The 24,772-nt window shown below is 43.1% G+C and overlaps 1 protein-coding gene across 3 annotated transcripts in view; it reads right to left on the bottom strand.

Moving 5' to 3' along the window:
- The window catches only part of cep78 (centrosomal protein 78), a 93,973-nt gene that overhangs the window by 44,506 nt on the left and 24,695 nt on the right, over positions 1-24,772 (bottom strand). For all 3 annotated transcript variants that reach the window (XM_067983117.1, XM_067983119.1, XM_067983118.1), the window contains exons 7-9: positions 23,746-23,859; positions 2,234-2,298; positions 35-143 (exon numbers count right to left, since the gene is read on the bottom strand). In XM_067983117.1, the coding sequence (XP_067839218.1) occupies positions 35-143; positions 2,234-2,298; positions 23,746-23,859 (288 nt within the window). The remainder of the gene's footprint in view (positions 1-34; positions 144-2,233; positions 2,299-23,745; positions 23,860-24,772) is intronic.

The raw sequence follows: 24,772 nt of genomic DNA, 5'->3' as shown, positions 1-24,772 counted from the left end.
ATCTTTGTATTAGTTGGAAAACAAGCATCATTACCTATACGAATAGTAGCTTTTCCTTTCAAACCATGTCCCAGCATTATAGTTTTTCTTCTTTGCTTTTGTTTAGCAGGATCTCTGGAGGATGTTAGTGTTAACCATTTGTACTTGAGGTTCAAAAGGGAAAGACAAAAATAATGTTAAATCTGCAGTAGTTACAAAAATAAAATGTTATATACTGCTATAGTTTCATTGTACACTGTTGCAGCAAGCTGCATTATTGAAAGAAAAATCTAAAAAGACAATGAGGGGGGGAGGGGGGAATGAGAGACGGTGAGAGCACACACGTACTTCCTCATTTTAAATTGAGTTCTTTTAAACAGTTGAATTTTAAATACAAACAGCAAGCTTCTTAATGATTACTCATGTTCTGTTGCTAGTTGGAAAATGCAAACATTCTAATTGCTGTGACCTTTGAGACAGAGAGAGAGACAAAGAGAGAGAAAGGCAGTGTGTCTTTCCTTATCCTAAGCATCTCTAAATGCTCACTTTTATTAATTCTCAGACATCCACCAGTATAAAGATAAAATATCTGCTTGTAACATTATAAAAATGGTACATCTTGTACATATATCCTGCCCACTATACCACTCCTTTTCTGTCTAGCATATTAAATGTCACAGTTCAAAGAAAAAAATTTAAGTAACAAAGGATAGGGCAGTCATTTGACATAGGAGCAGAAAGTATGCAATCTTAGAAATTTTACAAAACACATTTTAAAAGAACACAGGGAGACAGCCAGCATTGTGAGCTGCAGCTGAAGACCAATTAAATGCTGATCTCACTCAATCTTTACTCTATAGTAATTGGACTGTGTGCCTTTAAAGAGACACAGCTTCAGTTTAGTAGCAGAACAATACATTCTGCATTATACACCATAACCCAGTCCATACTAAACAGTGCATCATCTGACTTACCATCAACAACACAATGAGAGATCCATTTATAATATAATAAAATAGCACATTTGGCACATTTTCATCACACTTCCTCGGTCACACTATGTTGCATGAAAATATCTTTAAAACCAATAACAACTCATAAAAAACCTACCAATAATAAAAAAAATATTAAACCAATTAAATCACTCAAAACATTTTGTTTGATACTTTTTCTTTCACACAGAAAAGAAAATTATTTTATATAACAAACATTTTAAAAGTATTCTAAGCTTTTTCATTTCATTCAGAACTTTAAAAAAAACATCTGAGAGCAAAGCCACAAGAGATCTGTTGGTGAGTAATAAATTTCACACAAGATGGGAAATTTTTACTTTTTTTAATGAAACTAGTAGATTTCCTACGGCATTATTCACAGTAAGTCAGAGGACAGGATATGAAAGAGTGAGGGTGGGGATCTTCCACTTCACAGCATCGCCTTACACTTGTGCCTTCCTCTCCGCTGTCATGCTCAATGGCCAGTAAACCAGGTGAGGGAGGAGGCCACGGGGGTTGAGACGGGGCTCTGATTGGGAGCAAGGCGGGCAAAAAAAACAGTAGCCCCTAGGTTGGTGAAGATGGCCGATTCCATGGGAGCACTGGGAATTGGGAGAGTGGGAACAGACAATGGAGGACCTCCAATAGGTCTGAGAGTGGAAACGGGCATGCAAGGGGAAGCAAGTGGCACTGTGGAGTTACAGTGCCATCTAGCTTCAAAGGTTGTGAAAGTAAGTATTAAAGAAACCTGTAAAAATACAATACACAGAATCCTCAAGTTTGAAGATTTACACCCAAATATGACTGCCATGCACAATCGTGACACATGAATTACATAGAATTATACAAAAGTGAGACAAAAAGGAAATGTATACTGGATGCAAGACTAATATATTACTGAAGATAGTTTAGCTGAGAGGTATTTTGTAACTAGAAGTACTCCACTCCCAAGCTATCTTTTGTCTTTAATACCCATTTTACAAAACAAATTGATAGTTTATAAAACTGGAATCTTTCTAGCTTAATACCATATCAATCACAATGGCAAGATTAAGCGCAGGTGCTACAGGCTCAGACGATATCCCATTACCCTATGGTGTAGTGTTAGAACATTGCAAAGAGTGCCCCTCAAGCAAACTATGCTTGGAATGATATGCTGAGCAACACTGCATTATACTGCAATAATGATGTTGTATAGCAGCCAACTTAAACTCTATCCCTGAAAAACTGTTATAATTATGCTGGACAAAAATAGTTGTTACCTCAGAATTCACTTCATTTGCATTCAGCAATATTCTTTCAATAATGGATTTTGTTAAGGATCGATCTAGAGGGAATCAAAAACATTTTATTAGCAGAAGTTATATGAACTTTACAAATTTGACCTCAATTTACCACAGGTTTTTCTGAGCAGAATTTCACAGCAATATTATCAAAAATATACAATCAGATATTCTTATAAAATGAATAAAAAGCAAATGTGTTGTAAAATGAAACAAATGGATATTTCTATAGGGGCCAGGTTGTGGACTGGATTAGAACACTGTCCTCTTGCCTCTGAAACTTGGTTTGAAACCAGTCTAAACTAATGAAATGAAATACTCCTCTCTTTGCCAGCTATAAGAAAGCTGAGTGAAATTCGTTTGGACACCCTCGGGCTAACGCCTAGTGAGCCCAAGGTACAACCCATAATTCAAAACTAATTGACTATGAAGATAAATACAGAAAATGCTGGAAATCACAGCAGATAAAAATTTTGGGTATACTGAGAAAGGATTTACATTCAAAACATTGAAGTATCTTTTCTTTTTCAGACAGTGACAGATCTGCTATGTATTTACAGCTTTTTCTGCTTTTATTTCAGATTTCCAGCATTTGCAGTTTTCCTCTTTATCTTGGCCATGAAAATGTTTGATGTACAAAATGGAAACGTCACGCTGCCAAGGCAGAGGACCAGGAGTTCACTAAAAATTGATTTTTATGTGCTGTGGTACCATCATTAACAATACTTAATCTGGATTCAACATTATAAATGTTGTAATACTGACCAAAATCTAACCAATTTTTTAATAAATGTTCTACAACAAAACTAACTAGCATTCATTAAGGAATAATTGAATCAGTGAATGACATGGATTGGGCCACCAAAATAACCAACATGTCAATTCTTCAAAAATAATTCCATTTCTGATGCGATGGAATCACTTGGGAAACATGATTAAATTTAACTAAAATAAAAACAGAAAAGGCCGGAAATACTCAGCAAGTCAGGCAGCATCTGTGGAGAAAGAAACAGAGTTAACATTTCAGGTCAATGACCTTTCGTCAGAACTGAAAGAAGCTGAAGATTTAACAATTTTTAAGCAAGTACAGAGCCAGGCAAAGGCGGAGGTGGGGAAGAAGGGGAGGGGAGGAAAGAACAAAAGGGAAGGTCTGTGATAGGGTGGAGGGCAAGAGTGATTAAATGACAAAAGGAATGATGGTGCAAGGCAATGGGTGTGGTAATGGGACAAGTAAAGAAACAAGAGATGGGTCTAGAGGAGCTGTAAATGGCAACAGCAGAACCATTACCAGCACCTGCTGTCTGGAAAAAAATAGGCATGATGTGGAGATGCCGGTGATGGACTGGGGTTGACAATTGTAAACAATTTTACAACACCAAGTTATAGTCCAACACATTTATTTTAAATTTCACAAGCTTTCGGAGGCTTCCTCCTTCCTCAGGTGAATGTTGTGGAATGTTATTTCCACAACATTCACCTGAGGAAGGAGGAAGCCTCCGAAAGCTTGTGAAATTTAAAATAAATTTGTTGGGCTATAACTTGGTGTGTAAAATTGTTTACAATTGGAAAAAAATAGGAGCAGTGGTTATGATCTGAAGTTATTGAAATCAACTTGGAGTCCGGAAGGTTGAAAAGTGCCTAATTGAAAGATGAGGTGCTGTTCCTCAAGTTTCCGTTGAGCTTCATTGGAACAGTGTAGAAGGCCGAGGACAAAGAGGTCAGAGTGGGAGTGGGACGGAGAATTAAAATGACAAAATACACGCTTGCAGACTGAGTGGAAGTGTTCAGCAAAGCGATCACCCAATCTGCGTTTGATCTCCCCAGTGTAGAGACCGCATCATGAGCAGCAAATACAGTACACTAAATTGAAGAAGTACGAGTAAGTCGCTGTTTCACCTGGAAGGAGTGTTTGGGGCCCTCGACGGTGAGAAGGGAGGAGGTGAAAGGGCAGGTGTTGCATCTCCTGCGCTCGCATGGGAAGGAGAGCAGGTCTTGGGGGTGATGGAAGAGTGGACCAGGGTGTCGCAGAGGGAACGGTCGCTTCGGAATGCTGAAAAGGGGAGGGGAGGGGAAGATGTTTTTGGTGGTGACATCGTGCTAGAGGTGGCGGAAACGGCAGAGAATGATACGTTGAATGTGGCGGCTGGTGGGGTGGAAGGTGAGGACAAGGGGGACCCTATCATGGTTCTGGGAGGGAGGGGAAGGTGTGAGGGCAGAAATGCGGGCAACGGGACACGGTGGAGGGCCCTATCAGCTACAGTGGAGGGGAATCCTCGGTTGAGGATTCAGAAGCACTGGTGTAGAAGGTGGCATCGTCAGAACAGATGCGACGGAGATGGAAAAACTAGAAGGGAATACAGTCCTTACAGGAAACTGGGTGGGAGGAGGTGTAATCAAGGTAGCTGTGGGAGTCGGTGGGCTTATAGTAGATATTGGTTAACAGCCTATCCCCAGAAATGGAGATGGAGAAGTCGAGAAAGAGAAGAGTCAGAGATGGACCGAGGGAAGAGTTGAAATTGGAAGCAAAGTTGATGGAATTTTCCAGTTCGGGGCGTGAGCAGGAAACGGCACCTACACAGTCATCAATGTACCGAAAAAAGAGGAGAGGGAGGGGACCTGAGTAGGACTAGGACAAAGAATGTTCCAAGTATCCCACAAAAAGGCAGGCAATAGCTACGACCCATACAGGTCCCCGTAGTGACACCTTTCATTTGACTATGTGTTTAGGTTACGGAGGTTGTAAGTTACAGTTCATAGATGCCTTTCCAGTGAGTCGATTTATGAATAGATCCTAATTTGACAGAAATCCATTCCCCAACTTACTAACATGAGCTATCAAGACCCATCAATAGACGTAAATAGCTCCCCTAGTTTATAGTGTAGCAATCAGCTAGTTGCTTCTCTCCATACACTTGTGGGGCTTTTTGCTACTAAGACCCGAGCACTTTAGGAATGTATGTTTTGACTTACTTCCCCCAACCCCGCCGCTGAGATATTTCTCCTCTCCTAAAAGCATCAACTCCTTGCTGGTGCAGTTTTACAGGTGTCAGGCACCTTTTGGTACCTTGCCCAAGTGGCCATTCTTCATGTATAGAATCATAGAAGAATCATAGAAGTTACAACATGGAAACAGGCCCTTCGGCCCAACATGTCCATGTCGCCCAGTTTATACCACTAAGCTAGTCCCAATTGCCTGCACTTGGCCCATATCCCTCGATACCCATCTTCCCCATGTAACTGTCCAAATGCTTTTTAAAAGACAAAATTGTACCCGCCTCTACTACTGCCTCTGGCAGCTCGTTCCAGACACTCACCACCCTTTGAGTGAAAAAATTGCCCCTCTGGATCCTTTTGTATCTCTCCCCTCTCACCTTAAATCTGTGCCCCCTCGTTATAGACTCCCCTACCTTTGGGAAAAGATTTTGACTATCGACCTTATCTATGCCCCTCATTATTTTATAGACTTCTATAAGATCACCCCTTAACCTCCTACTCTCCAGGGAATAAAGTCCCAGTCTGTCTAACCTCTCCCTGTAAGTCAAACCATCAAGTCCCGGTAGCATCCTAGTAAATCTTTTCTGCACTCTTTCTAGTTTAATAATATCCTTTCTATAATAGGGTGACCAGAACTGTACACAGTACTCCAAGTGTGGCCTCACCAATGCCCTGTACAACTTCAACAAGACATCCCAACTCCTGCATTCAATGTTCTGACCAATGAAACCAAGCATGCTGAATGCCTTCTTCACCACCCTATCCACCTGTGACTCCACTTTCAAGGAGCTATGAATCTGTACTCCCAGATCTCTTTGTTCTATAACTCTCCCCAACGCCCTACCATTAACGGAGTAGGTCCTGGCCCGATTCGATCTACCAAAATGCATCACCTCACATTTATCTAAATTAAACTCCATCTGCCATTCATCGGCCCACTGGCCCAATTTATCAAGATCCCGTTGCAATCCTAGATAACCTTCTTCACTGTCCACAATGCCACCAATCTTGGTGTCATCTGCAAACTTACTAACCATGCCTCCTAAATTCTCATCCAAATCATTAATATAAATAACAAATAACAGCGGACCCAGCACCGATCCCTGAGGCACACCGCTGGACACAGGCATCCAGTTTGAAAAACAACCCTCGACAACCACCCTCTGTCTTCTGTCGTCAAGCCAATTTTGTATCCAATTGGCTACCTCACCTTGGATCCCATGAGATTTAACCTTATGTAACAACCTACCATGCGGTACCTTGTCAAATGCTTTGCTGAAGTCCATGTAGACCACGTCTACTGCACAGCCCTCATCTATCTTCTTGGTTACCCCTTCAAAAAACTCAATCAAATTCGTGAGACATGATTTTCCTCTCATAAAACCATGCTGACTGTTCCTAATTAGTCCCTGCCTCTCCAAATGCCTGTAGATTCTGTCCCTCAGAATACCCTCTAACAACTTACCCACTACAGATGTCAGGCTCACTGGTCTGTAGTTCCCAGGCTTTTCCCTGCCGCCCTTCTTAAACAAAGGCACAACATTTGCTACCCTCCAATCTTCAGGCACCTCACCTGTAGCGGTGGATGATTCAAATATCTCTGCTAGGGGACCCGCAATTTCCTCCCTAACCTCCCATAACGTCCTGGGATACATTTCATCAGGTCCCGGAGATTTATCTACCTTGATGCGCGTTAAGACTTCCAGCACCTCCCTCTCTGTAATATGTACACTCCTCAAGACATCACTATTTATTTCCCCAAGTTCCCTAACATCCATGCCTTTCTCAACCGTAAATACCGATGTGAAATATTCATTCAGGATCTCACCCATCTCTTGTGGATGTCAGCCAGTCAGTGCTGCCAGGCTACTTGAATACAGGAGTTATCACATCTAAGCCTGATCTTATCCACAAATAAGCACTGCCACCAGCAGTTTCTGGATATGATCAGGATTGGAAAACCTGGTTAATTTGCTCTTCCCTAACAAAGGGATGCTAAAGTCAAAAATTCTATTGTAGCACCCCTACTACTGTTTGGCTAAGATTAACTATTTCAAGAGAGAACAGAAATCAAATCCAGGAGCTTCCTGTACTGTACCAGAATGCTCATCTACACAATGCCTTAAACATTTTTTCTAGTTAAAATATATTTGATTTGCATGGCATTGCTCACATGTAGCCCAGGACCTAGAGTGCAATTTCTGATGTTTGCCATCGTCCTACTGCAGCCTAAAAGCGATAGCATTTTCCCCATTGCTGTAAGTATTATATACTTTATTGATAATGAAAGATACAGATCCTGATAGATATACTACTAGTAATACTATTTACTTAGCACTATGAAATTTGCTTAAGATGCAAGTAACTTTCGTCTTCCCACCTCAAAATCTTTTATTCCCATTCTAAATTTTTTGGTTCTTCTCCTATGGAAATTTGAGGTATTTGCTTAGGATGCAAGTACTTTATTTGGTTGTTTTTCATTATAAAAAATATTTTTCTTCCCCTTACTTCTCAGTGAAACTATAGATCTTGCTGTCATAGTGTAGCTCTATCGAGGAAGGTTTTGTTGCCTCTGCTGAATCTCCAAATGACCAGGTCCTAAAACAGTATACTCAGGATATTGTTCACTATGATCTGGGCCTGGCTGGCTGACTGGTTGCCCAACCAACTCTGGCCGTAATGTTTGAGCTCAGCAGCAAAGAACCTCAAACATCAGTCTGTTCAGGAACATAAAAAATCTTATCCTAAACAATAGCATTAGCTCAAAATTTATTTATTTAATGGCTTTAAAACTGTGAACTGCTGAAAAAAATATATCTGTAATTTTGATTCCCCTCTCTCCCCCACACCCCACAACTGTTCACTCCGAAATTTGGTTGTCAGGATAGTGTAGTTGCACAAGAGCAGGGTGAAAACTGCAACTCCGATGATGCATCTTTCGCTCATATACACACACAATTGTCTACAGGGGCTGCACATTCACAATACCCAGGTCTAGGTAAAATTTCTGACTTGAATTGAGGCAGTCACTGTTGCAGCAGCTAATTTGCACGCAGCAAGGTCCAGCAAACAGCAGAGATAAATGACCAGTTAATCTGCTTTAATGGTATTGGTTAAGGGATAAATGTTGGCAAGGACACCGGGAGAAACTGCTCTTCTCTGAATTCTGCCACGCGATCTTCGATATCCACCTGAACAGAACCTTGGTTTAACAGTTATCTGAAAGATGGCACCTCTGACAATGCGACACTCTTATCAGTACTGCACAGAAGCGTCAGCCTAGATTATGTCCTGAAGTCCTGGAGTAGGGCTTAAACCCACAACCTTCTCACTCAGAGGAATGCTACCACTGAGCCAAGTTGACATTTTTTTTCCCAGCTGTATACAGTCACCTGAGCGAAAAAAGGCAATCAAAAACACTGAGCAACATGACTGACTGATTTTATGTTACATGCTTATTTGTCCATGGTAGCTTTGAAGAAAAATGAGGAATTGAATTTTTTTCGGCTATTATTCATTCGTAATTTATTTTGTTACTTTTGACATGTACACATTTAAGGGTACGGTAGTCTAGTAGTTATGTTACTGGACTAGTAATCCAGAAACCTAGACTAATAATCCAGAGAATGTGAGTTCAAATCCGACCATGGCAGTGTGAGAATTTGAATTCAGTTTTAAAAATCTGGAAATAAAAAACTGCTATCAATAAAAGTGACCATGAAACCCGTTGGAGTGTTGTAAAACCCCCATGGTTCACTAAGGTCCTTTAGGATAGGAAACCTGCCATCTTTACCCTGTCTAGCCTATATGTGCTAGAGTCTCACACCAACGTGGTTGACTCTTAACTGCCCTCTGTAGCGGCCTAGCAAGTATTGAACCACTATATTGCAGCGATTCAAAAAGGCAGCCAACACCCACCTTCTCAGGGCAACTAGGGTGGGCAATAAATACTGGCCCTCCCAGTGACTCCCACATCCTGAGAATTAATAAATAAAAAATAAATCCGATATATAAGTAACTTAACTTTTAGTGGTTATTTGAGACAATCCCAATATTCCCCCATGGACATTTGAAAATTATAGAATTACACAGAAATTACAAGACAGAGCCAGGACAATCGGCCCAACCAGTCCATGTTGGTTTTTACCCTCCATGTGTGCAGCAACCTTAATCCCATGTGCCCACTCTGTCCCCATACCCTTTATTCCCCATTCCTTCAACCGCCTGTCTAACCTATTCTCAAATCTTGACATGGTTTCTGCTTCAGTCATTAACTCCAGTAGTGCATTCCACAGCCTCACAACCCTCTGTGTAAAAACATTTCTCCTGCTCTCTATCCTAAATCTCTTGCATTTAATCTTATATCTATGTTGCCTTGTTTCTTTCTATTCTGTCCTATCCCTTCATGATTTTAAACACCACTATCAAATCACCCCATGATCTCCTCTAACAAAAACATGTTCCAATTTTTAAGTGTTTCTTCGTATTTGTATTTCGTCATACTAGGCAGCATCCTCTCCATTGCCTCAACACCCTTCATTTAGTATGGATGCCCAAAACTACACAGTACTCTAACTGCTGTGATTTTACATAGATTCAGCATTCTCAACTTCTACATTACATACCTTTTACCATAAAACTTAGTATTATTAGTTTTTTTCTTATAGCCGTGTCCACTTGAGGCGCTGCTTTTAATGTCTTGTGAACCAGAACCCCTAAATCCTTTTGCACTTCAATATCACCAGCCTTCCCCATTCTAAGTATAATGATTACTTTTACAGGTTTAACACTTGAGATGTGATGGTCCAGGAGCAGACTTTCCGATGTGACAACTTAAAAAAGTGCAGTGTGATGTCCACGCACTGAAAACAAGTTAATTAAAACATTTTAAAAAGTCACAGGGGCATAGTGATTATGGCCACTTTTAAATTACAAAAAAAAAGGCAAGGGAGCAGGGTGCAATAACACTATTAGCTGCATTTGAAATCTAACAAATACTAGTCAACCTCCCATGGCATTGCAGGCAGTCGCGACGAAATGGAGTCTTCAGGTCAAGCAGGGTTAGAGGGCAGAGGCTAATTGGATGAAGGCTGAGGTAGGATTGTGACAAGAGGCGGGAGAAGAAGATACAGGGGGGAGGGAGTGAAAGGTAGATGAGAATTAGAGGATCAGCGACTAAGGGGGATGGTAGAGTAGTTACAGGCCAGAGGGGAAGGGGAAGGTAAAGCAGGATTAGAGGTTGGAGAGTTGGAAGGCAGAAGCTGGGGTTGCAGTAGGAAAGTATAAGAGGTTTAGTGGCTGGAGGGGTAAAGAGAGAAGGTAGAGCACAGCCAGAGACTACAGGAGTTAGAGCCGAGGGGTGGGGAGAGAAGAAAAAAGAATTAAAGACTGACAGAGGACATCAGAATGGAGTCAGATTCCAGAGGAAGCAGCTGCAACCAGTGACACTATTGCAGTAACCTCGGCCAGAGTGCAGCTGGGTGGGAAGGGGGTAGAGGGAGAGATAGGAGGGAAAGCAAAGAGGAGAGGGAAGGAGAGAGTGGAGAGTCAGAAGGTGTGTGGGAGAGGGGATTTAAGGAGAAGGTTGAGGAGGGGGAGCAGAGGGAGAGAGTGAGGGGGGCAATTTAAGAGAAGAAGAGTGTGCGGATATACACAGTGTGCTGAGAGTGCGGTAAGTGTGGGAGTTTAAGGGTTAATCTCTTTAAATCTAGTGCATATTGCTTCAACTGTTTAAGGTCAATTTAAAAGTTTAAATTTCTAAGTTTCTGTCAGGCTTCAGCAGAGAGCTGCTGTAGCAAGTTAATTGGTTAGCTAGATTCAACTGGTACTTGAAGGTAGGGCAGGCCTGACTCATCTGAGTCTCAACTTTAGAAATACAGGGGCCTGTCAGTGCGGACTGCATGGTGTGCGGATATACACAGTGTGCTGAGAGTTCGGTAAGTGTGGGAGTTTGGTGAAGTGGGGGAAGGAGGTGCTGCTTTGCCTTGCTTTTCCAAACTTTTCCTGCAGAGCGGTAGTGGACCTGAGAGTAGAAGACTGAGATTGTGGAATAAAAGCAGCAGCAGACCTGCACCAAGAGACAACTACTGTGCGACATCACAGGGACTTAACTCCTGGACCTAAGATAAATAAGAAGCAAAAAGTAATCCAAGTGGGACGTCACCAAGGAAGAGGTAAGTGATTGGCTGGTGAGTATTTTCCTGCTGAATTTGTCTAAGGTTAGAGTTTGTGGATTCTCGGGTCTCTGTTGTGTAGTGGGGGACTGCTGTTCAGCAAGGGCCCTTGAGTATACCTTTTCATTGAAGTGAAATTGGTGGGATTCATTTAATTTGAATTAATTAGCTAAAGGGTAAGTCATGTCAGGACAGCCCAGCCCCGTGTTATGCTCTTCCTGCTCTATGTGGGAAATCAGGGACCCTTCCGGTGTCCCTGACGACCATGTGTGCGGGAAATGTATCCAGCTGCAGCTACTGACAAACCGCATTGCGGCACTGGAGCTGCGGATGGATTCATTAAGGAGCATTTGCGATGCTGAGAACGTCGTGGATAGCACGTTTAGTGAGATGGTCACACCGCAGGTAAAGGTTGTACAGGCAGGAAGTAATTGGGTGACCACCAGGCAGAGTTAGAGGAGCAGGCAGGCAGTGCAGGGGTCCCCTGTGGCCGTCCCCCTCTCAAACAAATATACCGCTTTGGATATTGTTGAGGGGGATGACTTATCAGGGGAAGGCAGCAGCAGCCAACTTCCTGGCACCAGGGGTAGCTCTGCTGCACAGGCTGGGAGGAAAAAGAGTGGAAGAGCTATAGTGGTAGGGGATTCTATTGTAAGGGGAACAGACAGGCGTTTCCGTGGCCGTAAACGTGACTCCAGGATGGTTTGTTGCCTCCCTGGTGCCAGGGTCATGGATGTCACTGAGCGGCTACAGGGCATTCTCAAGGGGGAGGGTGAGCAGGCAGAGGTCATGGTCCACATTGGGACCAACGACATAGGTAGGAAGGGAGATGAGGTCCTGCATCAAGAATTTAGGGAGCTAGGTCGCAGATTAAAGAGCAGGACCTCAAATCTCTGGATTACTGTAATCTCTGGATTACTCCCAGTGCCACGGGCTAGTGAGTATAGAAATAGGAGGATAGAACAGATGAATGCGTGGCTAAAGAGTTGGTGCAGGAGGGAGGGTTTCAGTTTCCTGGATCACTGGGCCTGCTTCTGGGGAAGGTGGGACTTGTACAAGTCGGACGGGTTGCATCTGAACCAGAGCGACAAATATCCTTGCGGGGAGGTTTGCTAGCACTGTTGGGGGGGGTTTAAACTAACTTGGCAGGGGGATGGGATACAGAGTGGAGCTACAATAGGGGGTGATGTGCAGCCAAATATTGAGAAAAAAACAAGTCAGCTTGGAAGACAGGACAAATATGTGAGGGCAAGGCTGGATGGCATCTATTTTAATGCAAGGAGACTTGCGAATAAGGTGGATGAACTGAAGGTGTTGATAAACACATGGGAGTATGATATTGTTGCTGTCACAGAGACATGGTTGAGGGAGGGGCAAGACTGGCAGCTCAATATTCCGGGGTACAGAATCTTCAGGCGAGACAGAGGGGAAGGTATAAGAGGAGGGGGGGTCGCAATATTAATTAAAGAATCAATTACTGCCATAAGGAGGAATGATATATTAGCAGGTTCCTCTAATGAGGCCATATGGGTGGAGCTTAAAAACAAAAAGGGGGCAAGCACTTTGATGGGAGTGTACTATAGGCCCCCAAACAGTCAGGGGGAGATAGAGGAACAGATATGTAGGCAAATCTCAGAAAATTGTGCAAATAATAGGGTAATAATAGTGGGGGATTTCAACTTCCCCAATATTAACTGGGATACTCAGAGTGTAAAAGGCTTAGAGGGTACAAAATTCTTAACGTGCATCCAGGAGAGCTTTTTGAGCCAGCATGTAGAAAGTCCTACAAGAGAGGGGGTGGTACTGGACCTAATTCTAGGGAATGTGGCCGGCCAAGTGGAAGAAGTGCTAGTAGGTGAGCACTTTGGTGACAGTGACCATAATTCGGTGAGATTTAAGGTGGTCATGAAAAAGGATAGGGAGGGGCCGGAAATAAAGGTTCTAAATTGGGGGAAGGCCGATTTTAATAGGATAAGGCAGGATCTGGCCAAAATGGACTGGGATCAGCTGCTTGTAGGAAAATCCGCATCGGAGCAATGGGAGTCTTTCAGAAGGGAGATTGAGACCATACAATGGCAACATGTTCCTGTAAAGGTCAAGGGTGGTTCCAAGAACTCCAGGGAACCTTGGATGTCAGGGGATATACGAGAATGGATTAGGAAAAAAAGGAGGGCTTTTGGCAGATACAAAAGGCTAAAGACGGAGGAAGCCCTAGAGGAGTACAAAAAGTGCAGGGGGATACTTAAAAAAGAAATTAGGAGATCAAGGAGGGGCCATGAAATAACACTGGTGAGCAAAATAAAGGAAAATCCTAAGATGTTTTATAAGTATATTAAGGGTAAGAGGATGACTAGGGAAAAAATAGGGCCCATTAGGGACAAAAATGGCAATCTGTGTGTGGAGTCGGCAGATGTAGGAGGGGTTCTAAATGAATTTTTTGCATCTGTTTTCACTATGGAGAAGGACGATGTAGACATAGAAATACGGCAGGGGGACTGTGATATACTCGAACATATTAACATCGAGCGGGAGGAGGTATTGGCGGTTTTAGCAGGCCTAAAAATGGATAAATCCCCAGGCCCGGACGAAATGTATCCCAGGCTACTGTGTGAGGCAAAGGAGGAGATTGCGGGGGCTCTAACACATATATTCAGAACCTCTCTGGCCACAGGGGATGTGCCAGAGGACTGGAGAACCGCTAATGTAGTACCATTATTCAAGAAGGGGAGTAGGGAAAAACTGGGGAACTACAGGCCAGTGAGCCTAACATCAGTGGTAGGAAAATTATTGGAAAAAATTCTGAAGGACAAAATTAGTCTCCACTTGGAGAAGCAAGGATTAATCAGGGATAGTCAACATGGCTTTGTCAAGGGAAGATCATGTCTGACTAATTTGATTGAATTTTTTGAGGGGGTGACTAGGCGTGTGGATGAGGGTAACGCAGTAGATGTGGTATACATGGATTTCAGTAAGGCCTTCGATAAAGTCCCCCACAGGAGACTGGTCAAGAAGGTACGAGCCCATGGAATCCAGGGTGCCTTGGCACTTTGGATACAAAACTGGCTTAGTGGCAGAAGGCAGAGGGTGATGGTCGAAGGTTGTTTTTGTGACTGGAAGCCTGTGGCCAGTGGGGTACCACAGGGATCGGTGCTGGGTCCCTTGCTGTTTGTGGTCTACATTAATGACTTGGATATGAATGTAAAAGGTATGATCAGTAAGTTCGCTGATGATACAAAAATTGGTAGGGTGGTAAATAGCGAGGAGGATAGCCTCAGTCTGCAGGACGATATAGATGGGTTAGTCAGATGGGCGGAACAGTGGCAAATGGAATTTAACCCGGAAAAGTGCGAGGTGATGCACTTTGGAGGGACTAACAAGGCAAGGGAATACACAATGAATGGGAGGACCCTAGGCAAGACAGAGGGTCAGAGGGATCTTGGTGTGCAAGTTCACAGATCCCTGAAGGCGGCGGAACAGGTAGATAAGGTGGTAAAGAAGGCATATGGGATACTTGCCTTTATTAGCCGAGGCATAGAATATAAGAGCAAGGAGGTTATGATGGAGCTGTATAAAACACTGGTTAGGCCACAGCTGGAGTACTGTGTGCAGTTCTGGTCGCCACACTACAGGAAGGATGTGATCGCTTTGGAGAGGGTGCAAAGGAGATTCACCAGGATGTTACCAGGGCTGGAGCGCTTCAGCTATGAAGAGAGACTGGGAAGATTGGGTTTGTTTTCCTTGGAGCAGAGGAGGCTGAGGGGGGACATGATTGAGGTGTACAAAATTATGAGGGGCACAGATAGGATGGATACTAAGGAGCTTTTTCGTTGAGGGTTCTATAACAAGGGGACATAGATTCAAGGTAAAAGGCGGGAGGTTTAGAGGGGATTTGAGAAAGAACTTTTTCACCCAGAGGGTGGTTGGAGTCTGGAACTCACTGCCTGAAAGGGTTGTGGAGGCAGGAACCCTCACAACATTCAAGAAGCATTTGGATGAGCACTTGAAATGCCATAGCATACAAGGCTACGGACCAAATGCTGGAATATGGGATTAGAGTAGACAGGGCTTGATGGCCGGCGCGGACACGATGGGCCGAAGGGCCTCTATCCGTGCTGTATAACTCTATGACTAAGAGCAGAACAGTGCAAAATCAACAGTTTAATGGTTTTGGCAAAGAATTACTGCCATCAATTTTTTTCCTTCTCTATAACAATCAGCAGTCATGACTTTTTAATATTTTATTTAATGAGTCTAACAAGCAACTTTTAACATTTCTTTAGTGAGTCCAACTGGCGATTGTTAATCATACCTATTGTGTGTGTGACAGGCTGTGACAAACAAGGTGTGACACCCTTAACATTGAAAATTCCTCAGTGTCACTTACAGGTGTAATGGGTAGTATGGTGGCTATTATAGTTCTCGTGAGGCAAGACTAACAACTATACCTGTGCCTGCAATTCCGAGCATATCATTGTCTGAGCATATCATTGTCTGAGCATATCATTGTCTGAGCATATCATTGTCTGAGCATATCATTGTCTGAGCATGTCTAATAAGGAGAATCTTCTAGCATGCATCAATATGATTCTCTCAGTGCAACTAGAAGCTTGTTTTTCCTCAGATTACAAAACCATTTATGAGTTTAAATGATTTGTAAAGATTTTTGTAACAAATTTCAAAATTTTCTTTCTATCTATCCATCATATGCATGATTGTAACATTCTAATGGTATTGTGCCCGTAGGTATTAGCGTCACAGTAAAGTTATGTGACTCATTAACTTAAGCGGCACCTCACTAAATGACTGTCAATCAAGTTATCTTGTCTATTCTGCGAAATGATCGTGCGGTTCTTAACTTTGCCCACCAGGTGACGCTTTAATCATTTCCTCGAAGAGTATCAGATAGTTGGTGGTGGTGAGTAAATGTATGTTCACTCATTCTCAATGGAGGCGTAAAAGAAAATTCAAACACAAAGAAACCCAAGAACAAATCTAAACAAACTCAAAAGGCTTAAATAATGGTTACCAATACAGCAGATCGCACATCCACCAGCTGTCACATATCATTGGGGCAGTGGACTGCTCGAAACAAAATGAAAACCCACAAAAATATTCAGAACTATTTCAGCCACAATGATTTGAAATTTGAATTGAGGGTCCCAGCAGTAGTTCCCTTAATGCAGCGCAGGAAGAGAATCAGTCATGTGTGCTGTGATGGTGTGCCGATTCCAATGACAGACCATTAATAAGCACCTTCTGGAGTGAATAAACCATTAATACCTTGTCCATCTCCATTAACCAAAAAATCTAGCACCCTTGGTCTTGATTCCCCAGGAGCGATACCACGGGAGATCAATTAGTACATTATTAAAAATCTTGCGCACACTGTCCATGAATGTTAACTTCCTATAATGCTTTTCAGACTAACATTTATAATGGGAAAACCATGTGTAAACAGCTGCTTCTAAACGGTTTCATGGTGAACCAACTGAGTTACTCAAAATGCTGTGATTTTTCACTTCACTAACTGAAATCTTGAAAATCCAAAATAAGATTTTAAATTAAAAAAATTACAATTTTTCACAATAACATTTACTCATTTAATGAGATTAAAATGCATGAGACAGTTCAATGTTTTTATTTCAAGGATTTAGCCTATCTTAAACGTTTGGGCTTCAACTGCATATTCTCTCTCAACAGTTAGATAATACATTCAAGCACATTTGTGCATTCTGAGCATGTGCAATTTGCAGAAGTTGAAGGATAGAAGTATGTCCCCTCTCACTCTGTGAATTTGAGAGTTTCTTTGCATTTTCCAAAAGATTTTAAACTTATTAAATTCTCAAAGCTTTATTTCGGGCCACTGATCTAACAGATGCTGTTTTCTATTATGATCTCCCCACACAAACAATACTTGTGATCAGCTCCACCTCTAATTGTGATTCTTTGTTAACGGTTAGAAAAGAAAATAAATTTTCTATATAAACTCCCCTCTATTTTAATTGTAAATTCTGCCAAAGAAAAAGCTTCTAAATCATTTTTTACCTTTAAGGAATTATTTTAATATATAAAAACTTGGAAACTGCATAAACAATGAGCTTTTAATAAGGTCATTTTTGTTTGTATATGGAAATGTTTATTAAAGATTGTACAAGTTAGCAACTCACCAATAGTACACTAAAGGGTATGTATGCCATTCCTACAACATCCAGAAATTCTACACCCCAGCTTATTATTTTACAAGAAGCAGAAAATGTATTGTTAAAGAATATAAAGTCAGGAACTACCAACGATGGGGTAAGTGTAGAGGGGGTACCTGAGTGCAGAAAAGGGGCTGCAGCGGATCAGGGTAGGAGGCTGATGTGCAGGAACGTAGTGAGTGTGCCACCTGACGGTCCAAAAGGGGCCACGGGCAGTTAGGCCATTCTCCTGGCCCCTCTGTGCCACTGAACTGTTAGACCCTGCTCACCATCAATACAAATCACAGCAACACCCCCCCACTCCCTAAATAATACCAGACTATGTACCTTAAGCTCTGAAAACACCATGGCAGTCCCGTCGGACCCAGGACCCTCCTTCTCAGACTTCCCCCCTCCCCCCCCCGCCCCCCCACTCACTTCCAGATTCCAAAACCCCGTTAGTTCACAAACCCCTAGACCACAGTCTGTGATCCCTGATCACTCCCAATGCCACCAACCTAGAGACATCTCTCCCCAATTCTCCCAGATCCCAGGACACTTCCCCCAGTAATCCCAGATCCTTGCACTTGCCCTAATGTTCCCAGTGCCTCTCTCTCTCTCCAGTGCTCCCAAATCCCTTCAAAGTACTGCTGGACTCTTTGACCCCATTCCCAGTACTGTCAGCCCCTTCCCAGTGCTCTAGGTGCCAGGCTGCTATGAAGCCAATATATCAGTGTCTCTGGTAACACTATTTAGCATAACACACCTGGTCTTATAAAAATTCAGATTTACCTTGTGCAATACCACAGGAAATCTGCCAGTAATATATTAAAAATCGTGCATCTAGAACGCACTTCTTTCTTGTTACACTTACTTCCAGCGCCAGCATTTTATCATGCCTGGCAGTCACAATGGGTGTAATGCTTAAAGTTGCTTTTAAATTGAACTGCAAGGTCTGTAGACGTGTCTGTATTTACCATTACCTAGTTTACAGGCTCACAACTCCAGGTGGCGCTGCTGTTCCTGCAAATACAGCTCCGTCCACAGCTGGCTCTCCTGTAAGCCATTTAAATTTTAATTAAATAAACATTTTATACTTCTTTAAAAACTTTGTTCTCAGAATGTTGGCAATGCTCGAAAGATTGCAATTATCCTGAGTCAGTGGTGGTGAGCCTTAGAATCATAGATTCCGACAGCACGGAAGGAGGCCATTCGGCCCATCATGCCTGTGTCAGCTCTTTGAAAGAGCTATCCAATTAGTCCCACTCTCCAGCTCTTTCCCCATAGCCCTGCAAATTTTTTCTTTTCAAGGGGGTACAGAGAAGGGCTACAGTTTATCCCAGAAGTTAAGGGAATAACATTTAAGGAAAGATTAACTACCCTGGGTCTTTTCTCTCTTGAAAAGAGAAGACTGTGAGGGCACACAATAGAAGTGTTTAAGAAAGGTTTGAACAAATTAGTTCCAAGCAAGCTTTTCTCTCATTGTCAGAAAATAGGAAATGCAGGAGGAACTTTTTTAATAAAAGGGTGGCAAGTATCTGGAACATATTACTGGCACAGGTATTGTTAGAAATCTTAATGGGTTTCAAGAATGAACTAAACAGGTTCTTGTGAACACAATGGATTCCTGGTTATTAGAAATGTACCAAAGGAATACTGTGGATAGGTGGGCTAGATGGACTGAAAGTCTTTTCATGTGTGAAACTGTTACTATGAAACTATGCTTAGTCCTTGTGGTGACTGTGTTGTCAAAATGGTGTTACATTGGGAATTTCAGGATAATGACTGAGCAATTATGGAGGAACAGTAAAATTTGCCCTTGTCAGGATGGTGTGTAACTTGGAATTTGGAGGTGATGCTGTTCTCATGACAACGATGCTCTTGTCCTTCTCAGTGGCAGGGGAGGGAGATATTATCAAAGTGACCTTGGTGAGGTTCAGCAGTGCATCCTGTAGATTAGTACATATCGTAATTGTAGTGCACCAGTGATTGATGGGTGGATACGGAGTCCAGTGACACGGGCATCAATCAAGTATCCTGGATAGTATTGAGCTCAAGTGTTGTTGCGACTGCACCCATCCAGGCGAGTGGTGAATATTCCATCACACCCTTGACTTGAGCCTTGTGGATGATGGAGCGGCTTTGAGGAGTAAGGGAGTGAGCCACTCGTTGCAGATTACTCAGCCCTGCCCTACTATTGAAGCCACATGTTAATATGGCTAGTTGAGTTAAGTTTCTGGTCAATGGTGCCCCCCCGCTCCCCAAAGATGTTGATGGTGGGGGACTCAACAATGGTGGTGCCATTAAAAGTCAGAGAAAGATAGTCATGACTTGGCATTTACGTGATGAGATTGTCACCTGCCATTTGTCAGCCCAAGGCTGGATGTTGTACAAGTCCTGCTGCAGGCTGGCATAGGCTGCTTCATTATCAGAACTGAATATTGTAGAATTATCAGCTGACCTGATGACAGAGGAAAGATCATTGATGAAGTAGCTGAAAATGGTTGGACCGAGGACACTGCCCTGAGGAACTCCTGCAGTGATGATTGGCCTCCGACAACCACAACCATCTTCCTTTGCATCTGGTATGACTCTGATCACTGGAGGGCTTCCCACTGACATCAGATTAGCCGTCAAATACTGCCTTGACGATGATGGCAGTTATTCTCACCTCTCCTTTAGCATTCATTCAAGTCCACATCTGCATCAAGGCTGTAACGAGGTCTGACACAGAGTGGTGCTGGCTAAACTCATACTGAGCGTCAACAAGCAAGTTATTGGTACATAACTTGTCACTTGATAGCACTGTTGCTGACTTGTTCCATCACTTCCCCAATGATTGGGAGAAGACTGATAAGCAGTAATTGACCGGGGTAGATTTATCCATTTTTTTTTGTGGATAGGACATACCTGTACAATTTTCCACATTGTCAGGTAGATGCCAATGTCATAGTTGTACAGGAACAACTTGGCCAGGGGAACAGCTAGCTCTGGTTTGCAGGCCTTCAGCACTACAACCAGAATATTGTCAGGGCTCGTAGCTTTTGCTGTGTGCAGTGCACTTGCCATTTTTTAATGTCACTTGGAATGAAATGAATTGGCTGGATGATGGCATATATGATGGCGGAAACCTTGGGAAAAGGCAGAGTATAATTGTCCACCCAGTACTTTTACCTGAAGGTACTTGCAAACATTTCAGCATTGTCTCTTGCACTCACATGCTGGGCTCCACCATGGTTGTGAATCGGTCTGTTCGTGCAGCTTCGTCCTCCTGTTGCCTGATCTTTACCACCATTTTCAACTGGATGTGGTAGCGCTACAGAACTTTGCTCTGATTTTAGGGTTGCAAGACTCTTCAGCTCTGTCCATAGCCCACTGCTTTTGGTGCTTAGTATGCAGGTAGCCCCATACAGCAGCTTTCCGAGGTTGGTATCATTTTACGATATGCCTGGTGTTGCTCCTTCTACAATCCACATCGAACTAGGGTTGGTCTCTTGGCTTGATTATTTATGATGCTTCATGGATGCCCAGTATTGTCTTGCTAGGTCTGTCCTTAATCTATCCCACTTAGCACAGCAGTACTGCCACATTATACGATGGAGGATACCTTCACTGCGGAGACGAGACTTTGTCTTCACGAGGCCTGTGCGGTCATCACTCCTACCAATGCTATCGACAAGTAGATTGGTGAAGATGAGGTCAAGTCATTTACTTCCTCATGTTGAGTTCCTCATTACCTGATGCAGGCCCAGTTTGGCAACTATGTCCTCGGTCAGTGGTGGTACTACCAAGTCACTCTTGGTAGTGGACATTAACGTCCCCACCCAGTATACATTGTGTACCCCTGCTTCCCTCAGAGCATCCTCCAAACGATGCATCTGTGGAGAGAATAGATAAGATAACATTTGAATATAATCCCTTCATAAGAACTCTGAAATGTTATCTGTTCTCTCCATAGATGCTGACTGCTGAGTGTTTCCAGCAGTTTTTGTTTCTGTTTGAAATTTCCAGCATCTGCAGTTTTTTTTGCTTTTTTTATCATCCACATAATGTTCAGCATGGAGGAGTATGGATAGATCTGTTTGACTTTATGATTTTTGAACTTGTAGCAACTGTTCTGGTCTAGAAGGTCTGGAGGACTAGAATACAAGGGGATAGAAGTTATGCTACAGCTCTACAAAGCCCTGGTTAGTCCACACCTGGAGTACATTATTCAGTTCTGGGCACCGCACCTTAGGAAGGATAGACTGGCCTTGGAGGGAGTGCAGCGTAGATTTACTAGAATGATACCTGGACTCCAAGGGTTAAATTATATGATGGAGGATACCTTCACTGTGGAGACGAGACTTTGTCTCCTGTTCCTATGTTTACAACTGAGCGGTTTGCTACGCCACTTAACATCAACAAGCAGTGTGGGAGGGGAGTCACGTGTAGGCTAGACTGAGTGGGGATGTCAGTTCTCGTCCTTAAAGGTCATTAGTGAACCAGTTGGTTTTTTTGACAATGGTTTCCTTGTTATTTTTCTGGTGCTAGCCCACATATTACCAGATTTATTGAATTTCATTTCACAATTCCACAGAACTCACTCTTATATTTAATTGAACACTAATTTAGAAAAAAATGTATTCCATTTTTATTCTACTTCATTTTCATTGAAGATTTATTCCGGGGATGTTTGCCTGCCATAATGCTGCAGCCCTCCTGTCCAGCTCCCCTCTGCGATCTCAGGCTGCACAATAGATCATAGGAGGAGAGATCATGGGGTTATAACCAGGAATAGTGGGCTGCAGAGATAGGGGTGGGGAAGAGAAAGACATTACCTGGGTGAGGAATCAGAGCCAATAGGGGGAGGTAAGGTGAGGAGGGCAACTAATAGGGGCTTGAGGCTGAGGGTCAGTAAGCCTCCAGCCTCTCACTGCCTGCCCGCAGGAAAAAGGAAGGGAGGGGTTGATCGGGAGTCAATAGAGGATTAAGTGGGAGGTGAGGCAACGAAGCGAGAAGCAGCAGAAAAAACATCCTCCCCATAATCATCACTGTGGCAGCAGTACATATTATCTACAGGGTGTATTGCAGCAACTCACCATCTCCCAGCTTCATGACCTCCACCACTGAAAATAACTAGAGCAGCATCACCATGTGAACACCATCAGTTCCAAGTAATAACCATTCTGACCTGGACATATACCATCTTTCCTTCATCAGCATTGGGTTAAAATCCTGTAATATTATGCTATTATGGGAGCACCATCACCACAAGGGCTGCTCCAGTTCAGGGAGAACGTCCACCACCTTCTCAGAGCAACTAAGAATGGGCAATAAATAAATGCAACTCTGTTAACATCGCCCACATTCAGTGAACAAAATTTTTAAAAATTTACTCATCACAGCGATGAGGCAGATGTTCGTGGGACTGTTGTGCCCACATTACATTCATCAGTTAAAAGACACTGAAAATGGGCTCCAAGAATCTTGAAATGTTGTCTTATTTTGGTTTTGGAAATCAGTTTAAAATATTGGTACAAGTTAAACCCTGTATTACTTTTTATCTGCTGATTTATCCTGCCTCTGCATAAAATTTGATTTGTAGGTTTAGCCTGCACTACATGGTCTAGCAGCATGGTGTTTTTCCACCTATCGAATTGATCTGGGTGGACATCAAGTACATCTTTGAGTGTAAAATATATGGTAAAATGATAATTGTTAATCCTGCAGCACTTGTTCACTTCACACACGAGGTCTATAAGTTTCGGTTCATAAAAGTTATAAGCCAGCCTGTGGAAACTGCCTTGTTGCTGTCAGCATAAGTAAAGAACATTGGGGTGAAACTCAAAATGTAACAAGTGCCAGTCTATCATTTTCAGGGAGGTTTAAAATTTAAAAAAACATATTGCAGATCCTACACTGCACTACAATTACAAATTAAGCCAAAGATATCTGAATGTTAGTAAAAGAGGACATCATGAACTTCCTGATCAGCATTTTTCTTTAACTGTGTTGCCTTATTTTCACTACGCCCAATTGCAGCAAGTGAGAGCATACATTCAGGCACATGAAAAATGTTAATATTTAAAAACAGTTTTGTTTAAAAAAAAAATTATCCACAAACACAGAGTATAAGCAATGTAATTTCTGATATCAAACTCACCGATTAATGGGTTTTTTCTAACATCTAGAACAATTAACGTAGTACTAGACTGTAAGATATCAAGCAAAGCTTTGGCTCCTTCATCAGAAATTCCACACTGCTGCAAATCAAGTGCTATAATAAAAAACAGACCCGCATTTCAATAAATGGATTTCATATCAAATATCAAGCAACAAGTATAGTGTTAACTTTTCCCAACTACATGTAACATTTGCACACACAAATCTAAAGCCGAATGTGCACTGTGAAATTAAAGTGTAGAACACTTCTACGCAGCAGCATAATATTGTTAAGCCGATACAGCAAATTATAAAATTATGCAAATTTTCATTTGTCAGAGCCTGAAATAATAAAAAAAATTGTGAATGATGCAAAATTTCAATATGTTACAACATTAATTCAACAAGGGATGGTCAGTTATAGACACTTGAAAATCCCCAAAAATCAGCAAAAATACTGAGCAACTAGTCGGTCTCCAGCAGTGTTCTTAATGGGGAGTCAAGTACAGTATTCAGATCAAGGGAGCGGGGGGACGAGACGGGCGAGAGCAGGGGGGGGGGGGGAACGAGACGGGCAAGAGCAGGGGGGGGGGACGAGACGGGCGAGAGCAGGGGGGGGGGGGGAACGAGATGGGCGAGAGCAGGGGGGGGGGGACGAGACGGGCGAGAGCAGGGGGGGGGGGACGAGACGGGCGAGAGCAGGGGGGGGGGGGGACGAGACGGGCGAGAGCAGTGGGGGGGGGACGAGACGGGCGAGAGCAGGGGGGGGGGGACGAGAGACGGGCGAGAGCAGGGGGGGGGGGACGAGACGGGCGAGAGCGGGGGGGGGGGGGGGACGAGACGGGCGAGAGCGGGGGGGGGGGAAGACGAGACGGGCGAGAGCAGTGGGGGGGAAGACGAGACGGGCGAGAGCGGGGGGGGAAAACGAGACGGGCGAGAGCGGGGGGGGACGACGAGAGAAAGCAGGGGGGGGGGACGACGAGAGAAAGCAGGGGGGGGGGGACGAGAGAAAGCAGGGGGGGGGACGA

The sequence above is a fragment of the Heptranchias perlo genome, chromosome 4, assembly GCF_035084215.1.
Source record: "Heptranchias perlo isolate sHepPer1 chromosome 4, sHepPer1.hap1, whole genome shotgun sequence".
NCBI lineage: Eukaryota > Metazoa > Chordata > Chondrichthyes > Hexanchiformes > Hexanchidae > Heptranchias > Heptranchias perlo.
This window is presented reverse-complemented; position numbering and strand designations above follow the sequence as displayed.